Consider the following 27,456-nt stretch of genomic DNA (forward strand, 5'->3'; position numbering starts at 1 on the left):
CTCAGGTAGTGTAGATTCAAGTTTGTTCAAATCATGACCTCCGGGGGTATGGTGAGGCCACAATGGGGGATCAAAGTTTTACATAGAAATATATAGGAAAATATCTTTAAAATCTTCGTCTTAAAAACAGCAAAGCCATGATTGGTCATATTTATATGAAAGCATCCTCAGGTAGTGTAGATTCAAGATTGTTCAAATCATGACCCCCGGGGGTAAGGTGGGGCCACAATGGGGGATCAAAGTTTTACATAGAAATATATAGGAAAATATCTTTAAGAATCTTCTTCTTAAGAACAGCAAAGCCATGATTGGTCATATTTATATGAAAGCATCCTCAGGTAGTGTAGATTCAAGTTTGTTCAAATCATGACCCCCAGGGGTAGGGTGAGGCCACAATGGGGGATCAAAGTTTTACATAGAAATATATAGGAAAATATCTTTAAAAATCTTCTTCTTAAGAACAGCAAAGCCATGATTGGTCATATTTATATGGAAGCATCCTCAGGTAGTGTAGATTCAAGATTGTTCAAATCATGACCCCCAGGGGTAGGGTGGGGCCACAATGGGGGATCAAAGTTTTACATAGAAATATATAGGAAAATATCTTTAAAAATCTTCTTCTTAAGAACAGCAAAGCCATGATTGGTCATATTTATATGAAAGCATCCTCAGGTAGTGTAGATTCAAGTTTGTTCAAATCATGACCCCTGGGGGTAGGGTGGGGCCACAATGGGGGGGTCAAAGTTTTTCATAAGAGTATATTGAAAAAAACTTGTGGAAGCATCGTCCAAATGATTGTTCAAATGAGCACCCCCGGGGGTAGGGTGGGGCCACAATGGGGACTCAAATTTTTACAAATGAATATATGGGAAAAATCTTCTGCTCAACAACAGCAAAGTTATTTGTTATATTGATATGAAAGCATTGGTAGTTTAAAATCCCCCATCCCCCCCCCCCCCTCTCTCCCCCGTTAACTTTTCAATACTGAACTGATTTTTGCTTTTTTTCCTAGCCAGTGTGCTCAGGTGAGCGATGTGGCCCATGGGCCTCTTGTTCAGTATATTTTTTTTGTTTGTTTATTGTTTAACATCCCTCTCGAGAATTTTTCACTCATATGGAGACGCTTTTCAGTATATGAGTTTAAATGAATGTTTAAAGTATCACAAACTATGTTTTTCTTTTTCTTTTTTTTTAAGATGTATATCAAAATTTAAACTGATACATTAATAACATTTTACTTATGTCTCTGCCCAAACATGGATAATTAATCACACATAAACTGACGTTTAAAGATATCCACTCCTTAGCCAGGAGTGATAACCTTTAAAATTATTATTTTATCAAAACATTCTCAAAATTAAGCTTGAATTTATTATCTTTTGGTGCAGCAATTAATTTTCATTTTATTCATTTCAATATGATTTAATGCTCTTCGAAGTATTAAAAAAAAAGCAGATATTTGTACCCCAAAAAAGAACAAAAAATACATTTATGGAGAAATCGGATTTCCTTTAATCCATCGTAAGATTCCCATGATATGAAATTAGAAGTGATCTGTGAAGTCTTAAAATGATAGCACAAACATTTTACACTATGCCTTATAAACAGAAGAACTAAGGTACCGTATAAGTATTAAAAAACCTGCACTTTTTTCCACATGTATGAATGCCTATAATTTTTATCCTAAAATATATTTGTTGATCATTTTTCAAAAAGAAATGCATAATGGGTGCTTTTATTTGCATTTCAGGAAAATATATTTGAGATTTGATAATTTTTTCTATATACATGTAATTAATTATAATGGTGAACTTTGAAGAAATACAGAGAATGTGAGAATATTCAGAGACACTTATGTCAGCACATTGAATTACCCAGTTCCTAATTTTTATAACCTGAGGATCGGACTCCTTAAGTCATTGAAATAAAGATGAAGCATAACCATTTGAAAATTACTTTCTTTCTAATCAATTTAAGATGAATTCTGTGAGAAGTATGCCAGACGATGGGCTAAATGTGAAGGGTAAGACTTTGGCAACATTGTCAGAATGGATAAAGAGATTTAGGTGTATATTAAATATCGTATTAGACAATTAAAACACAAAATGCGTACCATCCATCTTTCCGTTTCCAGTACACTAGAAGTGATTAAAGAATAAGAAAGAATATCAGCATGCTCACAGGCTTTGAAAGATGGAAGGTACACTTGGAGACATGATAAAGTTCTAGCCAGTATAGCTGACACCTTGGAGTATCAAAAAACCAAGGAAAAAGAGAGAGGGCCTGAGATTTGTCAACTTCGTGAAAGAAGGTGAAAAAGGACATAAAGTTAGTGTGGAAGGAAGTGGTCTGTTAGGGACAGCAACAGATTGGCAGATGCGGGCAGACCTCAAGAGAAGATTAGAATTTCCACCTGAGATAACTGCTACAAACAAGAGGCCTAACATAGTTATCTGGTCAGTGGCAACAAAACAGACAATTCTTATGGAATTAACAGTACCATGGGAAGGCAGAATGGAGGATGCATACGAGAGGAAAAACCTAAAGTACCAGGACCTAGTGACGGATTGTCAACAAAATGGATGGAAGGTCTGGTTTTTCGCAGTAAAAGTGGGATGTAGAGGATTTGTGGGACAGTCTATGTGGGGGGCACTGAGAGTCATTGGTATTACTGGAGCAGAGAGAAGGAGACTGATAGGGAGTCTGTGTAGGGAGGCAGAGTCAGCATCTATGTGGTTGTGGAGAAGAAGGGCAGATAAGTGGAAAGACAGTTAGATACAGCAGTGATATAGACAGTAAAATAGAACAGCAGTGATGTTAAGCCAAGTGGTTCCGGGCTGGGACCTGATCACCCCAGTCGGCGCACCTCTGGAGGCTGTAGTGGACAGCGCCGAAACAGCTGATGAAGGAGGATCCACCTGAAGACGGAACCACGCATCTTTCCACCAGGATGTATACAAGTAATAGTAAAACATGAACGATATGTAATGATTCCAGCTTGCAATTCTTCTAAATCACAATCCTTATATATAAGACTCAATATTACAACAGCATATTAAAAGAACTCATCCTAGTCAACAGAAGTAAAATTGAGTTATCATACCTATACTGAATTCCAAAACATAACAAAGAAAGATATAGGGATAAATCTTTACTCCCCACGACAATATTAAGTGTTGTGAAGGAAAACTTCAGACTTGGTGTTTTACAGCATACTCAGGAGGTGGTGTAGACAAAACGTGGATTCTACATGGACTTTCAGAAAACTGAAATCACAAAATCATACCAAAACCAGCAGCTTATCAAAGCGTTTAACTTTCCAACACTTTATGCAGCCACTCCTTAGAGTAAATCTAGTAATGACTTTTGATATCATAGACAACCACTCCTTCAATTAATATGGAGCTCGGAAATTTTGTATCTTGTGATTGGTCCTCTACAAAATTACTTTGCTAAAACTTTTGATTTTTACTCACAAGTACTCTGAAGTAGGATGCCGAAGTTCCTCATTGACAACATTTGTGTAATTTTTGGAGAGCAGGTCTTTCAACATTCTGTTGGATTTCAATAGGACCAAATTGTGTTCCTTTATTAGCTAACCTGTTTTTGTAATCTTATGAATCAGATTTAAAAAAAAAAATCTACATTAGAGGAGGAAAACTGTCAACATTTAGAGGTTTCGCCGCTCTCGATAACAAAAGTTATTTTACCAGTGAGCTTGAAATAAAAGACACCACAGAGTCTGCTACATCTATTTCATGTTTGGAAATTTTGCTGAATAAGGACGTTAATGGCAAACTAACAACTAAACTACAAGACAAAGGGGATGATTTCAGCTTTTTCATCTTCAACTTCCCCTAACATTAACTCACGCCTGTAGTGTTTATGTCTACCACTTGATTCTGTACATATGAGCATATTCTTTTTCAGTTTTTAAACCGAAGCAGGATACTTACGAATAAGGTGATATTACAGCAAAACAACGTATTATTTTGTCGAATTTTGACTTACATAATCATGTCATACTAATTGTTATACCATGGATTGCTTTCAGACTAATTTTGGCAACGGGTTACTCCATTTATCTTATCAACTACGGAGGGATCACAGTGGATACAACATATAAATAAATAGAGAAAAGGCTGAAATCATCCCCTTTGTTAAATAGTTTAGTTTTTTTTACCATTATCGTCTATAGTCTGGAAAACATCGAAATACGAAGCAGATGTGATAGACTCTGCTGGGTAATTTATATCGAGTTCACTGGGATATGTGGATTTTAAAAGATTCGTAATTCTTAGTCTATTTAAGAGATTGTTAAAAGACTGGTCTTCAAAGACTTGATAGATACCGGTATTGTCAATGAAGACCCCCATCTTCCTCTTAATATCTAAAATCAAATTTTCATCATTACAACATCAAAACTATGACTTTTTAACATTTAAGACAATGCATAGTTTACCACATTGTTTAATATTTTGACGATTTACTAGCAACAGTGCATATATGGTATTGGCCAATGAGACCACTCCAGCTTTTCCACTGTCAATTTTCCTTTTTATCCATTAAAATCCATTGTTACTTGTTTATCGTGTTAATGTCTCCCAGCTGATTTGTAACACAAGAGCATGCTCTGAGTACGATCAATTTTTTAAACCGAGACAGGGAACAGTTCTGACAATTAAGGTGAGGTTGCAGGGTTCTCAACAAATTCGTATAAAGTAAGCATTTCCCCATTTCTGTGACCGTTATAATGGCCTCGTTTGAAAATACAACCTTTGATCGTATTCTGACTGACACATTTCAATTGTAAGGCCTTTATTTTTATAATAAATTTGACTAAGGTATTATTTTCTTAACTTGATCAATGCAGAGGATTCACAGTCAACAGGGATGCTTACTCCTCCTAGGCACCTGATCCCATATCTGGTATTTGATTTTGCCCTATCCATGATTTGTATTATTTATGAAGCAGAATTTATTCAAAAACTTATACATGAGAAGAAGAGGACACTTGCAGTGGCCTTCAACTCGACATTTAGATATATCAATTATAACTTATATTATAACTTCCATTCATATGTCGACTCGATATATCCCAGTGAACATGAGATAAAAGATACAGCAAAGTCTGACACATCTGTTTCATATTTAGATATTTTACTTGAAAAAAGACGTAAATGGTAATAACAAAACTTCATGATAAACGTGATGACTTTAGCTCTTCTATCGTCAACTTCCCTTACTTATGCAGCAATTTACCTAATCACCTGCATATGGGGTTTACATCTCCCAGTTAATTCGATACACAAGAGCATGCTCCACGTATGTACAATTTCTAAAACGAGACAAGCTTCTGACAAACAAGTCGATGAAACAAGGATATCAGCAGTCTCGTTTAAAGTCATTATTTTGCAATTTCTATGGTCAATACAATGACCTTGTCAGCAAATACAGCCTACCATTAAGTCGAATGCTCACTGACGTTTTTCATACTAATTCTTAGGCCATTATTTATACACTGTATTGTCTAAGGATTTTTCCCGATCATGACAAGGAGCACACGGCGGGTGTGACCGGTCAACAGGGGATGCTTACTCCTCCATGGCACATGATCCCACCTCTGATGTTTTTAAAAGGTTTACCCTGCTCCAGATTTGTATTGTTTCAATTGACTTTTGAGATTGACTACTATTTGCTATTTCCATATTTCGTAATAGGATTTATGATATTGATCACTGTTATTTTCACCTCTCTCATCTGTCACTTCTTGAAAATTTAGGGATGGGTGTTCAAAAATAAATTATTTGATTTAGAATATTAATGTTATCTAGAGTAATTTATCATCTAGTTATCATATTATTTTCTACTTGATTGATACTCTCCCAAAAGTCACAACCTCCTGAAATTTAGCTCAAATGCTGCTTTTCAAATTGCAATTGTCTATATCTAGGTTACACCCATGAATTTGTATTTATACATATACTGTAAGAAATATATGAAATTATCATCTATGCTAACCAAATATTTCTCTTAAAAAATCATTAAAATATGGGATTCTTTTTTGTTTGTTTGTTTGTTTGTTTTTTTTAAATTTTATTTTATTTCCTATAAACGTGAACATTAAATTATTTGCATTTATCAATATTTACAAAAACGTTTTCGTAAGAGAAATCAGTCAAACTCTGATAGGATCTCCAATCTGATTTCTATCTCTAATGTGACACATAAATGTTTCTCTTCCACAGTGTCTGCGATAGAATTTTTTATATTGTGAAAATTTGCCGAACAATAAACAGCAAATTATATAATACTAACGCCCACCTTGCTTGATCGGAAAATCGATCATACGTCAACAGTTGCCGAGAAATACCCTTACTGAACACGTCCCGGTGTCGAAGAGAGCATCTTGCTTACTTTTTTAGACGAAATTATAGTGTTCTGTGCGTAAAACATATCTTTTCTGACGGTCATGGTTATATAATTGTTTTAGGTGGAACAACTTGGTATCTCTTCTTTCTCTCGCCAAAAAAGGCGGTGATTATCATCTAGGACAAGATTCATTCAGAGTAATTTAGGCCATTGTGATTTTTTCCAGTGTTTCAAATCACATCAGCTTCCGAGATTTGATATAGTGCATATATAGAGCGAGGTCTGTTTTATGGCATTATAATTGCTCTTGGAGATAGCGAAATATACAGCAAGAAAAAAGAAGCAAATCACACAAAGTAATAAAAATATTGGCCTGTTTTCTACATTAGTCTGCGAACGAATTTCTTTGGGTTTTATGTAATATTGGCATTTTAAATACAGTAGATATCGCATGACATCTGCTCTTTTGGCAGATTTACAAAATCATACCAAGGACTCAATATCTGACACAAAAGCGAGGAAGTTGTTAGGTTGCATAATGGCGCAGAATAATCGCATGGAATCTGAAAAGTGAAAGTAGACTGCATTATTTTCGTGTTATCAATGGTACAAAAATGGAAGGTAAAATGAGGTAACATTAAACATTCAAGTCAATTAATGGAATGTTTTTTTTTTTTGTGGTTAAGGAGAGTCATAAGACATTAACTTGCCGAGATATGTATGATAAATAAGAGTAGTTGATTTCTATTTCGAAATATTTACATAACTTAGACAAAGGAAACCACAAACAATTCTTAAAATAAAACTAATAATTTTCTGAAGTCTAAACTTTTGTCGAGCAACGGCTTTTGCAATATATATATATATATATATATATATATATATAAAGCACAATTTACAACAACTCTTAAACTAACATAACTGCCCTAAGTGAAGAAATATTAATATAGAAAGCACAAAGAAATTCACTTTTATAAGGATACCCACTTCCGCCCCAGCCCGGGGTTGAACTCTCGACCTACGGAATCTGTCTCCTAGCAGTATAGGAACAGCGCGTTAGACCGCTCGGCTATCTAGGCAAGTCAAAAAACTTGCTTTCGATGCCGATGGAATTCTCACAGCGCTGCCCTACAATAAATAAAATTAATTTCATTACAACATGTATTGGTAACAATCCTCTAATAAAACTAATGTCCAAATAACTGTATCTCACTTCTATTCTCAATTACCGTGTAGTGTAGGGCAGCGCTGTGAGAATTCCATCGGCATCGAAAGCAAGGTTTTTTGACTTGCCTAGATAGCCGAGCGGTCTAACGCGCTGTTCCTATACTGCTTGGAGACATATTCCGTAGGTCGAGAGTTCAACCCCGGGCTGGGGAGGAAGTGGGTATCCTTATAAAAGTGAATTTCTTTGTGCTTTATATATATATATATATATATATATATATATATATATATATGTATTTTCAAATTTCTTTTATTGAAGCCATATTCTCTTTACGAAGTGAATCGAACTGGGCAGCAGCACAGCTTATATAGGCCCTTGCCGCGAACTTTAATCCATCATTGCAAAACAGAAAAATTTCTTAAATATAATCTCATGAAATGAAGTCACTTGAAATTATTTTCAGATATAACTTATTCAATGCTTTAAAAAGGGCTGCTTATCAATTCCCTCAATTTGACATAAAAATGCGTTTTTGAAAAATTGTAGGTTTACGCGTGAACTTCCGTGGTGCACCCAATGCTCCACTTCCGCTTCTTTCGAATTTGATCATTTTCTTCCGTAAATATATCTTTAAGATAATTTCTGTGTAAAGTGTGTCAAATTTTTATCAAAAGGCTTTAAAACACTATTACAAGCTTAATCTACAATGTGTATAATAGAAAATGAATGAATTGAGAGGAAATGGTTTATCAAACCTGGAAAAATCTTTCACGGATTCTATAAGCCTCTTGTTTCTGGTTTTCTTATTCCCTGTAAAATGGCGGTTAATTGACGGCGAATAAATAAAGAAGTTTTGACGTTGCTGGTAAATAAGACCTACCGGGAATTAATATTCCTCTCATGTCCCAGAATTTGTGCTTATATAACGTGAAATTAAGGCTATGACAGATTTAAAGAATTACAACTATTGGTCATTTATGTCTAAAAATAAATGGTTTTGACAATAGAAGGAAAAATGATAACATGGAAATAAATTTTAAATCTTTTACACTTTTTTATTGGTTTAAAAGAATACGGTGAATGGAGTCAAACTGAATTGATTTAAAGACATGCAGATGATACAAACTTTTTCGACAATCTTGAACTTAAAAACTGAAGTCATATTTATAAAAGATAAATGAATAAGTTTAATGGCATATATTTTTATTTTTAATTCAAAATTTCACAAAAATGTCCTTAAAGTGATAAACAATTTAATAGATTTATAAGGATGATTTCAGAAAGGTGAAATTTTTTAACAATACAGAAAGTTAACAATTTCTTAATATTTTTGAAATTTCATTTTTGCATTGTTTACGACCAAAATAGCTCCGAAAATATATACCAATCCAGACATCATTTTTTTTGTATCATCTGTCCTTAAGAAAAATTTCTAAAGACGTAAAACAATTATGATTGTAACAAGAAGCCCATGTTAAATAAATTCCCTCCCCTCTTATTACCATAAAAATTTTTGGTTCTTTATTATGGTTCCACCTTTGGCTCAGGTTAACTGAAACCAAGGGGAAAATCTGCAATGTCAATGAATCAGACTTTGAGTTTTACACAAACTATGAAGCAATCACTAGATGTTAAAAAATTTAAAATCATTAATAGGAGAATAAAAGGATTGATTTAATATTTCTTGAATTATATCGTTCATAAGTGTTATATTTAAAAGAAACATAATGCCTTTATGAATAATTTACAAGATTACGAATTATTTGAATTTTTTGACAACGCTACTTCCGGTAAGGTGGTGAAAGTATGAGTTCAGCGGAAACTGAACTTTGGAGGACGCTAATTATATTTTCATCAATCATCCTTGTCTTTGTCACGATAGTTTCCGAAGTCGCCACTCGGAACACGTCCAGATTAATTTTGTTACACGGAACATCTCTCACTAATTATTTTTGGTCTTCATTTCCATTGCCAAGGGTGAATTGTATTATTTTCTCCACGAACTGGCCTTTACTGTAAAAACACGATTGTGCACGTTTTGTGTTAGTGGGTCTCATTTTCCACAAACTTAATTATGTAAATATGGGGGTCTTATGGGATATGCGTTTGATTCCTTTGGCTGCTCTTTAGATTTTAAATGTGTATCCCCAGCCTTTTACCATAGCAGGTGACTCGGTGCCAACATGAATTAGGATTTTGTGCTTAGAGAACAACTGATTATGTTACATCCTGGATTAGAGATGAAAATGGCTTTCCCCCTCCTTCCTGATGTAATATGTGTGATTCTTATCACACGTCTGTTTTCTGCTAAAATGTGATTACTGATCGAACACTTTCATAAGAAAGAAAGAAACAAAACCAATCTTTGATGATAGAATTCATTTCATACAGTCAAGTAGATTATCTTTCATTACAATTAGTGGATGCTATTATTAGATTTAAATGCATCATATATTTTATGCTTTGTCAATACATTGTTATTTGAAGAGTGTTCGTTACACTTTCGTGCTGAACTCCACTCTGGCAATCAGAAAAAAGAAACCTTTCTTCCGTTTACTATTAACAAAGCAATAAAGGGAGAGATTCACGTACAAATAAGGGATTACTCTTGTAAATGTCTTTCATGAGATTAATTTTCACGAAATGGATTGAGTACGTTACATAAGACTTTACATACATTGTTTACGATTACTTTTGATGAATGTTTGACTACTTTTAGCAGTTTTATACGTCTTCACGCTGCTTTTATCGTTCTTTTTAAATACTTCAACTTTTGTTGTTTATAGGAGGTTTGTTCAGCAATGAGGAATCCACAACAGAGAACGCATTCAAGTATGCAGTCTACAGGATTAAACATGAGAAAAATTTATTGGGCGGATCAACGCTTAGCTATGATGCGCGACGTCTGTCGGTGGAAGACGCATTCACGTCATCAATGGAAAGTAAGTCATCCATACAAAATCCGGGTTTTGCAATGCATTTTACCTTGTGTGAATGTAATCAAATTTGAAAGAATAATGCCCTGTTCACACGGAGATTTTAATTCGCAGTAAATTAATGCGAAGTAAAATGATGCGAATTAAACTAATGCGAATTAAATTGCGTTCACACGACAGCTAATGCGAAGTAAACTAATGCGAATTATAATTTTATTTCTACAGCAAGGCTATTCAGTGAGGCTATTATGACGTCATTTACAAATCACGTCATATTGTGCCCAGCAAATATACATTTGACATAATGTCAGTGTCTGTGCACATTTTAGTGTTAACGTAGTTTTCCTTTGTTTTCCACTCAAAAATAGCACAAGTACCTATATTTGACCATCGACATGTGGCCTGTGACTTAATTCTGCCCTTACGCATGCGTCAAAATTTAATTCGAATTAGCTTCGCTTAGCGTTCACACGAAGCTAATGCGAAGTAATTTAATGCGCAGTAAACTAATTCGAATTAAACTAATTCGCATTAAATTCTCCGTGTGAACGCCGATCAAATTTAATTCGCAGTAACTTACGTTTAATTCGAATTAAACTCTCCGTGTGAACAGGGCATAACACTACAAGTTTATGACAGAGATTTGATCTAATCAAATAACACTAAGACATATTCAACATCTCCAGTTCCAGACTCGTTGCATGGGCGTCAGAACTGGAGGGGGGCTGGGGGGCTTACCACCAATTTTTGCAAAGATAGACTTAATAAAGGCAATGAAAATTGGGGCTTAGTCCCCCCTCCAAAAAAAAGGTTTTTTTTGTTGGTTTAGCCCCCCCCCCCCTTTTCGATAAGAAAATTACTTCACTAGAAATATGTCACTTATTAATACGCATATATCAAGAAATATGCATTGCAAGGGCTTGACGAAGAACATTTATAGGTCACCTGAGTCACGCAGGTGACCTATTGCTATCCGTTTTTTTTCCGTCGGCGTGCGGCGTGCGATGTGCGTTAACATTTGAACATTTTTAGCTTCTTCTCTGAAACCGCTCAACCAGTTTCAACCAAATTTGGGATATAGCATCTATGGGTGAAGGGGAACAAAAATTGTGAATTTCATGGTCCCTGCCCCCCTGGGGCCTGAGGGGTGGGGCTAAAACCACCAAAATCAATGCAATCTTTAAAAACCTTTTTTTTTTTTACTCCTGGACAACAAGCAGTCAAATTGTTGGCATAATTGTAATAAGCATTGATCCCTCTACCAAAATTGTGAAATTCATGGCCCCAGGGTCAGGGGTTGTGGTGCTAGGGCGGGGCTATATAGATCATATAGTGAAAGTGCATCATTTCTTTGAAAATCTTCCTCTCTGCTCCTGGGTATTAAATAAACTAACTAAGTACATAGTTATGATGAGCAAGAGTGCCTCTTCCAAAATTGTGAATTTCATGGTCCCAGGGTCAGGGGTTCTGGTGTTAGGGCGGGGCTATATTGATAACATAGTGAAAATACATTAATTCATTGAAAATTTTCTCTGCTCATGGGTATTAAATAAACTATTTAAGAACATAGTTATGGTGAACATGGCTGCCTTTTCAGAAATTATTAATTTCATGGCCCCTGGATCAGGGGTTCAGGTGTTAGGGCGGGGCTCTATTGATTTTATAGTAAAATTGCATTAATTCTTTGAAAATCTTCTCTGCTCCTGGGTTTTAAATAAACTACATGTAACTTAGTGCATAGTTATAATGAGAATGGTTGCCTCTTCCAAAATTGTGAATTTCATGGCTCCTGGGTCAGGGGTTCTGGTGTTAGGGCGGGTCTCTATAGATTATATAGGGAAAATGCATAAATTCTTTCAAAATTTTCTTCTCTGCTCTTAGGGATTTTTCAAACAAAGGAAGTGCATGGTTATGATAAGGAAGAATGCCTCTTCCAAAATTGTGATATTGATGGCCCCAGGGTCAGGAGTTCTGGAGAAGGGGGGGGGGGCTTTATTGATTATATAGTGAAAATGCATAATTTCTTTCAAAATATTTTTTCTACTACTGGTTATAAAGCAAAGAAACAAGTGTATAGTTATGATGAGCAAGGGTGCTTATTCCAGAATTGTGAGCTTATGGCCAATGGGACATATGTTCTGGTGTAAGGATGGGGCTTTATTCATTTAATAATATAGTGAAAATGCATTTCTTTTGAAAATTTTCTATGCTTCTTTGCATATTCGAGGCAAACAGAGAAAAGTTTTAATATGCAAGGGTATTTTTATCAGAATTTTGAACACCTAGACCATTTAATCAAGTGTTCTGGTCCTGCCAGTGCTCTATGAACTTGTATTCTGATGAGCAAAGTTATTCCTCTTTGCCATTCACCTTTGTTAATAAATCACTGTAACTAATGTATTTGAATGCTTAATAGAATAAGAGAATTATGCAAGAATATCTATTGTATGATACAAAAAGTACTTTCATAGTTTTAATGATCAGGTAGACTTGGAAATAATAGATGAATAAAATTGAGACAAAAATAACTTATCTTTTTTAATTGTTCTCCAAAGGCCAAGAGAGGCCAATGTGAGAAGTAATAATATGGGGTTAAAAAATAGACAGTTTGTTAATAGTCTGCATGGTAATAGTGATAAATGGGGGACAGATTAGATACTAATCCAATTATTTTGTTGATGCAAATCATACTATTTTTCTTGCTTTTGGGCAACAAAGCTTCATTTATCAGTTTATGGATCCTCTAAATTGTTGTATTGGCCCTCGGGCCTCTTTTATATATATATATATATATATAAATATATATATATATATATATATATATATATATATATATATATATATATATATATATATATAAATTATACATTGCGAAAGATCTCAAACGTCCATATCTGACACTCTTTGTCTCTACAAATAAGTTTTAAAAAAGTTTTCAGAATCACAGCTCTGAGGAACATTTAACCTTCCTTTGGATATAAAAGGATTTTCTTGTAAGCATTTCAAGCAAATAAATGTGTTTTGATTCTATTATACATGTATGACTATTGTTTCGAGGTCGCCAAAATACATTTTTATTGAGTTTTCTTTTTTCTCATAGGATTCAGATTTTTTTTTTAATTTTTCAATTCTTCAGAATCTCCATATATTTGCCCAAGAAGGAAACGCAAATTTGTACTCCATATATTCCTTCTCTATCAAAATACACGCCAATTACTCCAAGTTGCAGCACAATCACTTTCAGTATTAGTAATTAATCTCATCACAGGCTGACTCAGAATTTAGTCTGTCCCGTCTTTAATTCATTTCCTTAAGGTTTTACCAAAGGTCAACATGCCCAAAATTTTATTTTTACAACAGCTCCAAAACTATGTGAGGTATAAAGTTAAAACTTTTACAGTTTATAAATATATCATTGATTAACAGATAGAAAGTATCACTTGATAACAAATACTTAAAGAAAGTATTTAACGAGAAAAAATCTTTTTAAAAAATGCATATATTTTTTAAAAATACACCTAATTAATTCCGTACTTTTAGTGAAAGCCATCATTGCAGAAACAATATATGTTTATCAATGAAAGGCAAGTTGGACTTCGATAGCCTCTGGAAAGTTGTTTTCCTTGTATATTTTGTCCAAATATTAAGATTTGAAACCGAAAGTACATTGCAAATGGCGGATTTTATAGGGTACTTGTCTTTATACATGTCATGCTTTCAATAATAGCCTTTCAGAGACCATTCACGTCCAACTTGCCCTTCATTGATAAACATATATTATTTCGTCAATGATCGTTTTCACTAAAAGTACAGAATTAAGCGGGTGCATTTTTTTAAAATATGCAAATTTTTTGAAATTGTTTTTTCTCAAAAAATATATTTTTTTTTAAATATTTGTTTTTAAGTGATACTCTCTATCTGTTAATCAATGATATATTTATAAACTGTAAAAGTTTTAACTTTATACCTCACATAGTTTTGGAGCTGTTGTAAAAATAAATTTTTGAGCATGTTGACCTTTGGTAAAACCTTAATTTCTTACTGAAATATCAAACAAAAACTAGATATACTGTTTATTTAGCGTACTTAACTTTGTAAAGTTTCAAGGCCAACAGTAAAAATATAGATATATAAGCTATTGCATTGAAATATATTTCGAAGTTACCATTCCAAGTCTTCTCGTCTGATCACTAAGTATTCCGACTCCACATATCTCTAGACTCTGAAGGAAACTTAACCTTAATAGATACGGTCCTCATAGATTTCAAGTTATAAGATCTACCATTGCAAAGATTCGATTCCTCTAGAAAGATTTAAATTGGTATCAAGATAACGGTCCCTGCAGATTGGTATTTACGTGAATCTCCATTAATTATCCGAAATAAGATGTACTGCATACTGTGAAAAAGCGGAAGTTTAAAACAAACTGTAACTGAATATGCATTAAGGTTATATAAATTTTTGAAATCATTGCAAAAACATATTAAGATGGAATACTTTTTGCATTGCTCTAAGGGAAAACTGCAATAAATCCCCCCTAATGTGACAGGGATTATCCAAAGAGTTTTTGCATATGAGATAATTCCTTTCCTATCTTAATAGTTTAAAAGATGGCGATGTCTGTCTCTGTTAAAAAATAAGCTAGAACGAGTTGCTTGTGAGCGTATTGAAACAGATATTTTCATTCATAAACAGTAAAAACTGAAGATGTCTGCTGAAACAAGTACGCGATTAATCTTAAAGGGACGGAACCTCCTTAATTGAGATAGATATATTTGACAAACATCTTAACGTTGAAGATTTTTTGTAAAGTTAATTCGAAAATAAATTCATTTTAATTAAGCTAGTTGCATCGTATTTCAATGTGTGCATCAAAAGTCTTAAACATGATTACTTAAACAAAATTGCGTTTTACTCTGTAAATTTACATCCCAATATTTTCTCCATGTACTTATTGATTTGCTAGAATATACCTAGAAATATGGTTAGATAGGTCACTTGACATAACATTTTTTATATAAAGAAGATGGGCGAAAAAAGCATGCAAAATGCCCATAGCTTCAAACGTATAGAAATCAAATTCAAGTATTCAAGAGCAAAGTAACTATTAAAAATTTATGAAATTATGACAAACAAAACTTTTCTGCGTAACAATTCTTTAAAACTTTTGATTGGTTGAATCTATGGATTTCATACTTATATGTGTATTCCTTGTGACAAGACCTTCCTTTGGATATAAACAACTTTGACCTTGAAGTTTGACCTACTGTTGAAAAAACTTTAACCTTGGCCATAACTTTTGAACAGTTAGTGAACAGTTAGTGCTAGGGCTCTCATACTTCAAATGTGCATGTCATGTGACAAGACCTTCCTTTGGATACCAACAACTTTGACCCTTTGACCTTGAAGTTTGACCTTCTTTTGAAAAACTTTAACCTTGGCCATAACTTCTGAACAGTTGGTGTTAGGGCTTTCATACTTCAAATGTATATTCCTTTGACAAGACTTTCCTTTGGATACCAACAATTTTGGGCATTGAACTTGACCTTGTAGTTTGATCTACTTTTTAAAAATTTTAACCTTGGTCATAACATTTTAACATATGGTTCTTGGCCTTTCACATTTCACGATCATGTGTATCATTTGTGACAAGACCTTCCTTTGGCACCATTTGACCTTGACTTTGCCGTTCTACTTACTTTTAAAAACTTAAACCTTCGCCATAAGCTAAGGCTTTTATATTTCACAGGTATATACCTCGGTTCAAGACCTTTCTCTGGGTACCAACATTTTTGATCTCTTGACCTGGAGTTTGACTTGCATTTGAGAAACTTTAACCTTCGCCATAAGCTGTCATACGGGGCCATCAGTATTTCACAAACACATCTTGTTTCGTGATACGGTTATTTTAAACAGAATGAACAAAATAACATTTCTCCGTTATTTAGTCCCCTACAGAGAAGTATGAAAGAGAACAATAGAAAGAAACTCTAGATTCTTGCTAGCGAAGAGAGAACTTCTGCATCTTAAGAGACGTTGAAACCGTTGATTTACACTTTTGTCTAGTCTTTGTATATGCATGCATATTCTTGTGATTTGGTTTTGAAGTTTGTTTTTATAGAAAAAGAAATCGCTTTTATTGGTTTCTAGTTTCAAATTCTGTTCAAATTTTCAGTCGACATTTATTAATCTAATTTCTAGCTTTTTAGGCCTTAACGAGAGAAACGATCTGAATGATTAAGGTCTTTCTTGTTACTCCTCAGAGGCAAGTTCGCTATCTCAGGAGACACTTAACTAGACGGAATGTCTAATTCCGAAATAATTTGCAGGAGTTGTAAGCTCATTGGAGGAAAGCTCAAATGTCTTCTCTTGAGAGTTTTCTCTCCTACACACGAGTAAGGGGATAAAAACGATAGTTGTGAAACGTTATTTTAAAATAAATACACCCTCAATACTTTAAATTTTAACAAGTTTCATAATATCTGAATGTTGGAACTCTATAACACTATTAGACAAGCAATAAAAATGAACAATGAAACAGATATTCTGTCAGAAACATTAGAATCAGTGGTTCATTAGCAAAATTTAATTTGTTTTTAAAGATTAGGCATTTCACAATAAATTGGCACAATATTTGTTTAGAATTGACCGACAATTACAAACATCCTTAACAGAGGATGCATCAGACTCTGGCTTCCGCCCCTGTCATCGTTTCCCAGGCTGCATTATTTATCAATATTATGATTTTTTATATATATATCAAATCAGACCCGTAGCAACGGTCGGTTTCAAATGTGTGTGTGGGGGGGGGGGGGGAACCTAAAAAAAAAACACTCCTGGAATTTGCCAGTATGCTAGACCTTTCAGCAACAAAGGGGGCGGGGGTGGGGGCGGGGTTGGGGGTTGGGGGTTGTTGGGCTACCAGCATCTAAATGAAAATGTACAACAGAGAAATTCGATACTCCGAAAAAAGGCCCCCTGTCCCCTTTTGCGTTCCACGGGACTCCAAATAATGAAAATTAAAAATGTTAAAAATTGTTGAATCCTTTAAATGTCTTGTAATACTTGTATATAAATGACGTTCTTTATATGATAGCCTATTATCATTCGCTTCATACCACCTCTTCTTAGAACACTCTAGTACAGTTTTAATAGCATAAATCAGTCCAGATATGAAATGTTTGATTTTTTTTCAGTTTGTGATCAAATCACCCTGGGTATCTCCACATTATTCGGACCACGATCTCAGGATCTTTCCGCCTTTACCAACACAATGTGTTCACATCTTCACATTCCACACATCGAATATCGGGAAACCACGCTTGCGCAGACATTGCTTTCCGGTTTCTCCATCAACATCCATCCAAAATCAGACCATTTATCAAAGGCATACATTGATCTCATACACAGCTATAAAATGAAAACTGTTCTTCTGATTTACGAAAATCAAGGAGGTACACACAACATTTTCTTTCTTTCAAGAAAATAAGTTTGCATTTTTTTAGGCTTACAGTGAATGAAAAAAATTAAACAATTTAACTGCTTCAACATCGTAAATTTTTACCATAATTAATTTTGAAAACTAGATTGATATTTGATCAAATTAATTGAAGCAGTTGAAAAAAAAATACAGCTGTAGATAAAACTATCTATTTGAGATTAATAAATTTTCAATATGTATAAGAAGTTACTCGAGTTCTTTAAATAGTGTATCTCTCTCTTTTCTTTCCTTTTTTAAATGATTATTATCCATGAACAGTAATCTAAAAAAAGCTTTTCCTTCCAGGATTAATAAAAATGCAGACAATATTACATGAAATAACTAAAGACGTCACAAGAAATGTATTCATCCGCCAAGGCGACAGGACAAATGTTAGAGACGTTCTTAAGGAGGCCAAATCTAAATCGTGGACCAACATCATTGTAGACATGAACATTTCGAACACAGCTGTACTACTCCGAACGGTTAGAGGAATAATAACTAAATTCGTGTTTTAGAAGCAAATTTTGAATATTTTAAAACATGAATTGATGTTGTATTACAATGTTTTATTCAAAACGAGATTTTAATCGCCGATATAACGACACTGATAGCCTTACTTGTCTATTTATAATTTTTAATGTCTATACTTTTATCTGTGTGTCTGTGTATGGATAACTGACAGAAACACATTGGATTGCATAGAGCACCGTCAGTACTAGTAATTGTGATTTTCTTTATTTCCACGCCAAGAGCGGTTGCAATTTTCCATCAAAGCAAATTTATCATGGCTACTGATACTCTGTGCGGTGTTCGCCTTTCATTGATTGCCAATCATCACATCAGGATTATGTAATTTAGTTTTAAATCTTATTCTGTTTTCCCCCAGGCTCTTCAGGAGGGTATGATTGATCCCTATCATCATTATGTTCTGACAACTTTGGTATGTGTTCTTACAGAAATTATCCATCTTATTTTGAAATCTGTCACAATTTATTCGTTTGAGTTTCTTCTTGATATCAATTTTTTTTAAAAAGTTATATGTTTACTTTTCCTTCCAAGGACATCGAAGGCATCAATTTGTATGACTACAAATATAATTATGTGAACCTCACTGGATTTCGATTGGTTGATCCTAATGACGAGTACACACGTGACATCATCAAAGAAATGTATTACTACGAAAGAGACACAAATCTCAAACTTTTATACGACAAGGATTATAGCACAATTCCGGTATGTGACAACAAGCAAAAACCTGAATAAAATTGTTTTCTTTAAATGATTTTACATGCAAACATGATCATAAATATGTCTAAGAACAAGCATCCGGGGCCTTTTTGACTAGCTTTTTTTAAAAAACTATTTTTTCACAACTGCATTATTGGTTTAATTTATGAAAAATATCTATCTTCTATCTGACAGAAATTATGAGGAAATATCTTTGAAGCCACTCTCTTATTTTATTTTTGGATATATTTTATATTCGAATGTCTTTTCCCCTTAGTATGAATCGGCATTGATATTTGATGCTGTGTTGCTTTTCGCTAAAGCAATAACAGACCTGTCAAAGGATAAGATCTTTATTCCGCCAAATGTGTCCTGTGACGTAGAAGAAGTTTGGAGATCTGGGAAGGACCTCTATAACTATCTACAAAAAGTAGGGTCATTGTCGAATCAAATTTCTTTTTTAAAGCTCACTTTCTTTGATGTAAATCTATGAATTGGTGCTTTATATTGTGTTAGTCAGAAATCCGCGGGTTGACGGGTGATATAAAGATAAGAAATGGACGACGCCAGACATTTAAACTGGATGTCATGCAGCTGACGGAGGAAGGACTCAGAAAGGTCAGTTTTACCGGACTCCGGCCACGGTCCACAACGGATAAACTAATAATAAAATCTTGTAGCGTAAACTTTTTATCTAGAATAATATGTTGACACTCTGCTTTTATTGAAAGCCTTTTATATTAATTTAAAATTATACCGTTTTTTAAAACCTTTTCTTCATGCAAAAATGTACAAAATCCAAAAAAACCATAAGCGGGCTTGCTATCAGAAAGAACACGCTACGACAAACTCTACAATTCTTTCCTGAAATAAATTATTAGTCCCTACCCGGCAAGACGCTTCCGAATGGAAACAAAGCATCCTGGGTGTAATTAATGTTGGTCTACCCGACAAGCGCTTCCGAATGAAAGCAAAGCATCCTGGGTATAATTAATGTTGGTCTACCCGACAAGCGCTTCCGAATGAAAGCAGAGCATCCTGGGTGTAATTAATGTTGGTCTACTCGACAAGAGCTTCTGAATGAAAACAAAGCATCCTGGGTGTAATTAATGTTGGTCTACCCGACAAGCGATTCCGAATGGAAACAAAGCATCCTTGGTGTAATTAATGTTGGTCTACCCAACAAGCGCTTCCGAATGAAAGCAAAACATCCTGGGTGTAATTAATGTTGGTCTATCCGACATGCGCTTCCGAATGAAAGCAAAGCATCCTGGGTATAATTAATGTTTGTTAACGACTCGGATCAATTTCCTAAGATAAACTGGAGATACTGTGAGCACTGAGCTCATAAAATGATACCCCCGCTTCCATATGAGTATAATTACAAAAATCCATTTTTTTTCTATAGGAAACCCCAAATATCTATCCGATCAGAACGTAAAATAGGGGGTCACAATGGCATTATGTAATTAATTCTATGAAAGTATCGTTAAATTTTGTTTAGTGATATAGGAGGAGTTGTGCATAAGAGATGAGTACCCCCACATTATAGAAAGAATGACAGTGTCCATGTGGGTCCTATTGGAAACCCCAAATGCATGTGTCCGATCAAAACGCAAAATAGGAGGTGCACAATGGTAGCATGTGATAAAGGTTCTGTGAAAGTTTAATTCTATTCAGTGATATAGGAGGAGGTGCAGATAGGGGATGGCTGCCCCCAAGCGTAACAGATGTACAGACGGACACCCCTATCACTCTATATCCCCAAAAATACCGGAGGCATAAATTGAAGATCTGTCTTTTGTGTTTATTCCTAGAATCAAAAACATCTTTAAAACCCTTCAAGTTGATAATACTCATAATTTTAGGTATTCTTGATTTCATTTTTTGTATGAAAGGTTTTAAAAAATATACGCTTGTGTTGGATATATACTAAAGAGGAATAAGATGAAATATGGAGATAACGAACAGTATTCAAGCTCAAAAGTCCAATCGGGAGCAGAGCAAACAAGGACCTCCAAAAACAGAGGTGGGATCAGGTGCCATGGAGGAGTGAGCATCCCCTGCTGACCGGTCACACCTGCCGTAAGAAGGAATTTTAACCATTTTCGATGATACTGTGATTACATTGAAGTTTATATTTTGTACATGATTTACTTCCGCAGGTTGGGATCTGGAATTCCAATACTAAGACAGGTGTTAATTTTACACACCGCTACATCAAGGACAACTTCCCTTTCGGAAACAAGACACTGGTTGTTACCACTAAGCTGGTGAGTTTGGATCCAATCACCTTCTTACCAGACACAATCATCTTTTATACGAGAATATTAGACTGAAAATCAGTCTTTCACTGCTAGTATCATAGCTATAGGAATAAACAGTTTATGCATTTTTGTGTAATGTATGCCAACACGAAATAAACATTCGATTCTCACGAAAGATATGAAACGCAATATATTTCTCTCCATTTTTCAGAATCTCGATCGTCCTTTGATAGTGACAACCACTCTGGTACGAGCCCTATTAGAAGCACGTAGAGAATTATTGCCCATGGTCTATCTGATGTAGAATTTATAGGCTTGCTCCTACTAACAATAAACTACTGCTCTCCTTTAAACAATAATACAAAACAGGCAGAAAAAAATCTTCCTGCTTTCTCTCCGGTTTAGTGTGGCTTTTACTGAGTATATTCTAGATATGGGTGTTGAATGGCTCGGAATGGCATTTGGTACATGTATATAATGTATACATGTACTTTTTGTATATAGTTTCTTGTTTTTATAAAATACATTGTTCTATTTAAATCTTAAGACTTTGATATCCCAAAGGAAAACATGATTGATTGAAAATATTTTATATACCGGTAGCTTTTAAAAGGCTTATTAAACAAACAAGTTTGTTTTTTGATAGAGTTTTGTAGAACTAATTGAACAACTATCAATTAAACGACAAATGAATAACGACAAATTATCAATTAAACGACAACTAAATAATATCTATAAATTCCAATAAATGATAAAAATTAAGCAATGGTTGAGGGGGGTGGGAGGGTGGGCTTGACCACAAATATAAGGATAGTTTGATAGTAATCATAGTATATGTACTGTTTTTTTTTTTTTTTTTTCATAGAATGTTTGATTCATTTTACATGTGCATATGTACATAATTCACATTTATATCATTAAAGTGTTTGCATACATTTAATTTGTTGTAAACTCTAAAGCCTAACGTTGTCATTTACATGTTGTGGTAGCTATTATTATCAATCAATGGGTTGCTGGCATCAATGATCAAACCCTTCAACATCTGCACTGAAAGGAAAACTAGTAATAGATTGTTTTTTAACAGCTGTTAAACTGAAAAATCTTAGGAAGAAGTTCATCAAGGAACCTTAATAAAGACAATAATAAACATTCTAAAAAATATTAGGATCAATTATTTAACTGTTATCTTCATTCACAACATGGTCATTCCTGCAATAAAAACAGCACATTTAACGTCTTGAACAAATTAGAAGTTCAATTTGTCTTCCTGCAATTCATGATATTTAATCTCTGTTCCAAAAATTATAAATTCCGAGTAATGTGTTTTCTAGTGTTTTACATCTGCCTTTTGGAATTTTTTTTTAAATCTTGATTTCGAAAAAAAATCCTCTCTTATTTCAAGTGACTAATTCATCATAAATAATTAGATATGCTATTGAGGAAATGTTTAGAATCTTTGGTCTTGATTAGAATAATCTACATGTGTAACACTTAAATCACTAAATCTTGAACCGGGATATTCAAAACAGAGAATTGTATTTGATTGTAAGTCTTGTTATTTCGGTGGTCCAATATTTCGGATTTTTTCCATTTTGTTTTGTTTTTGTTTGTTTGTTTTTGATTGCTTGTTTGTTCGTTTGTTTGTTGTTTTTTTTATCTTTATGCCAGCATCAGATTTAAAACAGAAGTAAATCTGAAACCTTGAGTGATTGAGTAGTACCCATAAAATGATGTAAATTTAACCCTTACCTTTTTCAGGATAAACCTTATGTGATGAAAAAGGCCCTGGAGCCGGGAGTTGACGGTTCAAAGCTGGGCAATGACTTGTACGAGGGATTCTGTATTGATCTCCTGAAGGAAATGGCGGCCATTGTTGGGTTTGAGTATAAAATCGTCCCTGTTGAGGATGGCCTGTACGGTATGCTTAACGACGGAGAATGGAACGGGATCGTCCGAGAACTCATCGACAGGGTATAACACACCATTTCCTCTGATTTAATGTACACAGATACTGCATTCTGTTATGCTATTTAATTGGTTATTCTTCATTTATAGAAATACATTCATTGATTAATGTGATGCAGCAAGCATTTGATTCACTTAAGGGAAGCTCTTTGTTTGGACAGAAATATAAGGTGCAAGCTGCCTTCTACCTATCTTTTCACATTAACTGATGTGCTGATCACAAATATGTCTCACCAACCTTTCAATTTTTCTCAGAAAGCTGATTTGGCAGTTGCTGCTTTAACCATCAGTTACCTCCGGGAACAGTACATTGACTTCACCAAACCATTCCTTAATCTTGGCATAAGCATACTATTCAAAACTCCAGAAAGAAAGAAACCGGGGCTATTCTCGTTTCTGAACCCTCTTGCTTTGGAGATTTGGGTGTATGTGGTTGCCGCCTACATGTTAGTGAGTTTCTGTATATTCGTGCTGGCGCGATTCAGTCCGTATGAGTGGTATAACCCCCACCCTTGTAACCCAGACACGGACACAGTACAGAATACGTTCGATCTCTCCAACAGTTTTTGGTTCTCGGTGGGGACTCTCATGCAGCAGGGCTCTGACGTAAATCCGCGTGCTATTTCAACCCGGATTGTTGGCGCCACCTGGTGGTTCTTCACACTAATAATTATTTCATCCTACACCGCTAACTTGGCGGCATTTTTGACAGTTGAACGAATGATTTCTCCCATTGAAAGCGCGGAGGGACTAGCAGCCCAAAATAAAATTAAATATGGAACTTTAGAAGGAGGATCTACGATGACATTTTTCAGGGTATTTTGATACTTTAACATACATGTATATTATGAAAGTAAGTTCTAGAAATAAGAAGTCTAAATACAGTTAATGTCACCATTTTCATTGAAACACTTGTTATAAATTTATGGTAGTCAGTTACAATATTCTACAAAAAATTGTATCTATATTTCTGAATATAACACTTTTTTTTTTAAAACTGAATAGAAGATTTAAAATTATTTTCTTTTAATTTCAATTTCGAAATAAGAAATATTAGACTAGTATCTTTCATAACAGGAAAATCATATATCTATATTTTGGCTTTCGATAAATACAGGATGTAGTCTGTTTATAGTCGCATTAAAAGATTGTTTTATTGTTATTTTAGGATTCCAAAATAGACACATATCGTCGAATGTGGCACTTTATGAGGACTAACCCTGATATGTTCGTGAAGGACGCAAATGAAGGCGTTGCGAAGGTCAAGGCCGGTAACTACGCCTATTTAATGGAATCTACATCTATTGAATACGAGGTTCAGCAGAACTGTGACCTTATGCAGGTCGGGGGTCTTCTGGACTCCAAGGGATTCGGAGTTGCCACGCCCATGGGTAAGTCATAGAACAATAGTGTCCATGAGGTTTTAGACATTACTTCTATTTTGTACTCTCCACATCCTCACAACATCAGGGGTCCAGAGTCAACGCGTTGCCGTTGGACCCCTGACAAATTTCATTCGGTTTTATTGGGGCTTGCATCTCTCACTGAGAAGCATCAATCAAAATGAAGTAGACAAATAATGTGAACAGAAAGGAATCAGTTGACACCTAAAATGCACGTGTTACGCATTATTTATCACCGAAAAGTTTAATGTGATTGGTTGAGAGATAAGAAAAACAATCAAAATTTGTCATTTTCCCGAAAGACGTCTCTGCAGTCAGCCCGCCAGATACCGAATGTGTTGTCTCAGGACCCCTGACGTTGTGAGGATTTACTTTCCAAATCTTATTTAAGAAAGGAACGAACATTGACTGCAGCAAACTTCGTAACTAGTATAATATTTTTTTTAAATTCAGTCTTTAACATATTAGACATTTCTAATGCCGACACTGAACCAAAAAGAATAAATTTTAACATTTAATGAATAATCAACTAGGATGAAGGCTTATCGAAATTGAAGAAAAAACACTTATTGTTTATCCCCTTTGTACTTAGTGCTCTAATGCACAGGGTTCCTAAAGCCTTTTTTCATTATGCATGAGTCTACTCTACTTTTTCCTACCCCGGCTCCCATGAGAGGCCAGTGTCTAAAAGAAATTCAGTCAGAAACACATAAAAAATACTGTTCATTCCTCACACGTCCGATAATGCATATCAATATTTGCACGCCTTTTAGACTTAACAGACACATTAGGGCTGCTTAGCGTCTTTTGACCATAATTCAAAGTTCGTGGTTAATTTATTTCTGTCTGTAGGTTCACCATTAAGGGATAAGCTGTCACTGGCCATTCTTCACCTACAAGAGGACGGCAAAGTACAGGAACTGTACAATAAGTGGTGGAAAGGGTCAGGCAAATGTATGTCTGAGCGCAAAGCCATAGAGTCCAAGGCCAACGCGCTGGACGTGAATAACGTGGGCGGAATATTTGTGGTACTCCTCGGTGGTTTAGCAGTGGCTGTCATTGTGGCCTTCCTAGAATTCATTTGGAAATCCAAGAAAAATGCCCGAGAAGACAGGGTAAGGAGTTATACTGACCAATTTTATAACACAGTATTGCTATTCTAACAAGTTGGGTGCATTTTCAAAATTTGCAGAGTAAATGAAATCGTAATAGATATGCAGAGAAAAAGTTTTAACCGCATGAGCATCAAAATATGCCTTTATTCAATTCTTCACTAACTAGGGATAAAAAGAAACATATTTTTTATTTCAGCAATCATTGTGTTCCGAAATGATACAAGAGCTCAAGTTTGCAGTTCGATGTCACGGTTCATCAAAAAAATCCAAAACAAAGCGGAGATGTGCAAAGTGTAAAAAAGGTCATAACGCCTCCTGCCCATTGTCTGTTGATATGCCAAAAGATTCTAGTTCATCTAATGGAATTCTGCCCCTCAGGGAACTCAGAAAATCCCCTGTATCTAGGGGTAGGGAATTTTCATTTGGAGAGGGGGCATACATGCACGTGGAATATAGTGACGCAGAGACGTGACAAAAGGATTGCTCCGTCACAAAACGGATAATTTTGTCAGTGTGCCTTATTACACTCGTATCATTTCCTCTTTGGTGTATTTATTTGTCAGATCGTTCTCTGTTTACAGGTTATATATTTCATGTTTATTCATGATCGTGACTTTTCGCTGAATAATTTGTGATAGACTGTGATATTTTCCATGTTTCATTTGATCATTTCATCAAGTCATCATCAATTGGACATTGTCTTATAATGTGAAATGAATACTAGTATGTAGAGCAGTATTGTCATATATTTTATTTAAATTTTGTTGTTTACAAGAGTTCTTTCACTTGATTATCCATTTGGATAAAAACATCAAGATTATATAATGAAGCTTGTATTCAAGTCATTTTAAATAGTAAAGACGTGACTTTGTCTTTATTATTTTATGTTCTGAGTTTCTCTGCTAGGGGAGCATTTTGTTAACATGAATTAAATATTAAATGAAAATTACCCAATTAATTTCTTTTTAAATACGTCAAATGAATTATTCATGTATATAAGATAAATTACAGTGAACATATATTTGGTTGTTACTACAATTTGATAATGCATAATCACTAGTATAGACTGTGAGACATACTGAGTTACAGCCCATATTAAAAGTCCACAAGTCATTGTACATGTAGTTCGTATTTTGCCCATAATACAATAGAGAAAAAGAATACGTGAAAGGTTATTCAGAGAGAGAGAAAAAAAAATTCCAACTACGCTGTTATCTTGTGTAGGAACTACAGACTAGTTACACTGAAAATCTTCATAGGTTACATTGAAAATCTTCAAAATGTCGTTAAACATTACAGAACTGTTTTGGATAAGTGTTATACGTTTGTGCCACTATTTATCCTCTTAATCTAGAACTTTAATCTATGGCCATATTCAGAGGATATATAAAGATGATTTATGATTATAACTGATTTAGATTAGTGAAGTGTCAGGGTTCTTTTACAGTTTAGTACAATATTGACTATCTTTGACCTAGATTTAACATATTTAGAACATTTTCTTCCAATATTGCACAATC

At 34.5% G+C, this 27,456-nt stretch overlaps 1 protein-coding gene across 2 annotated transcripts in view; it reads left to right on the forward strand.

The window, feature by feature from the left end:
* LOC133185529 (glutamate receptor ionotropic, kainate 2-like) overlaps positions 1-26,912 on the forward strand; it is a 48,334-nt gene extending 21,422 nt beyond the window's left edge. The window contains exons 2-15 of one of the 2 annotated variants that reach the window (XM_061320823.1): positions 10,327-10,482; positions 17,673-17,930; positions 18,263-18,441; positions 18,846-18,899; positions 19,019-19,192; positions 19,464-19,616; positions 19,703-19,804; positions 21,352-21,459; positions 21,665-21,700; positions 23,212-23,424; positions 23,674-24,234; positions 24,587-24,809; positions 25,674-25,936; positions 26,133-26,912. In XM_061320823.1, coding sequence (XP_061176807.1) covers positions 10,327-10,482; positions 17,673-17,930; positions 18,263-18,441; positions 18,846-18,899; positions 19,019-19,192; positions 19,464-19,616; positions 19,703-19,804; positions 21,352-21,459; positions 21,665-21,700; positions 23,212-23,424; positions 23,674-24,234; positions 24,587-24,809; positions 25,674-25,936; positions 26,133-26,408 — 2,756 coding nt within the window. In that variant the 3' untranslated portion in view covers positions 26,409-26,912. The remainder of the gene's footprint in view (positions 1-10,326; positions 10,483-17,672; positions 17,931-18,262; positions 18,442-18,845; positions 18,900-19,018; positions 19,193-19,463; positions 19,617-19,702; positions 19,805-21,351; positions 21,460-21,664; positions 21,701-23,211; positions 23,425-23,673; positions 24,235-24,586; positions 24,810-25,673; positions 25,937-26,132) is intronic. The other variant, XM_061320824.1, reaches the window with a different exon arrangement.
* Positions 26,913-27,456: the final 544 nt, after the last annotated feature.

This window comes from Saccostrea echinata, unplaced genomic scaffold (genome assembly GCF_033153115.1).
Source record: "Saccostrea echinata isolate AGI-Se365-2 ecotype Australia unplaced genomic scaffold, CSIRO_AGI_Sech_v1 ptg000012l, whole genome shotgun sequence".
NCBI classification, from domain to species: domain Eukaryota; kingdom Metazoa; phylum Mollusca; class Bivalvia; order Ostreida; family Ostreidae; genus Saccostrea; species Saccostrea echinata.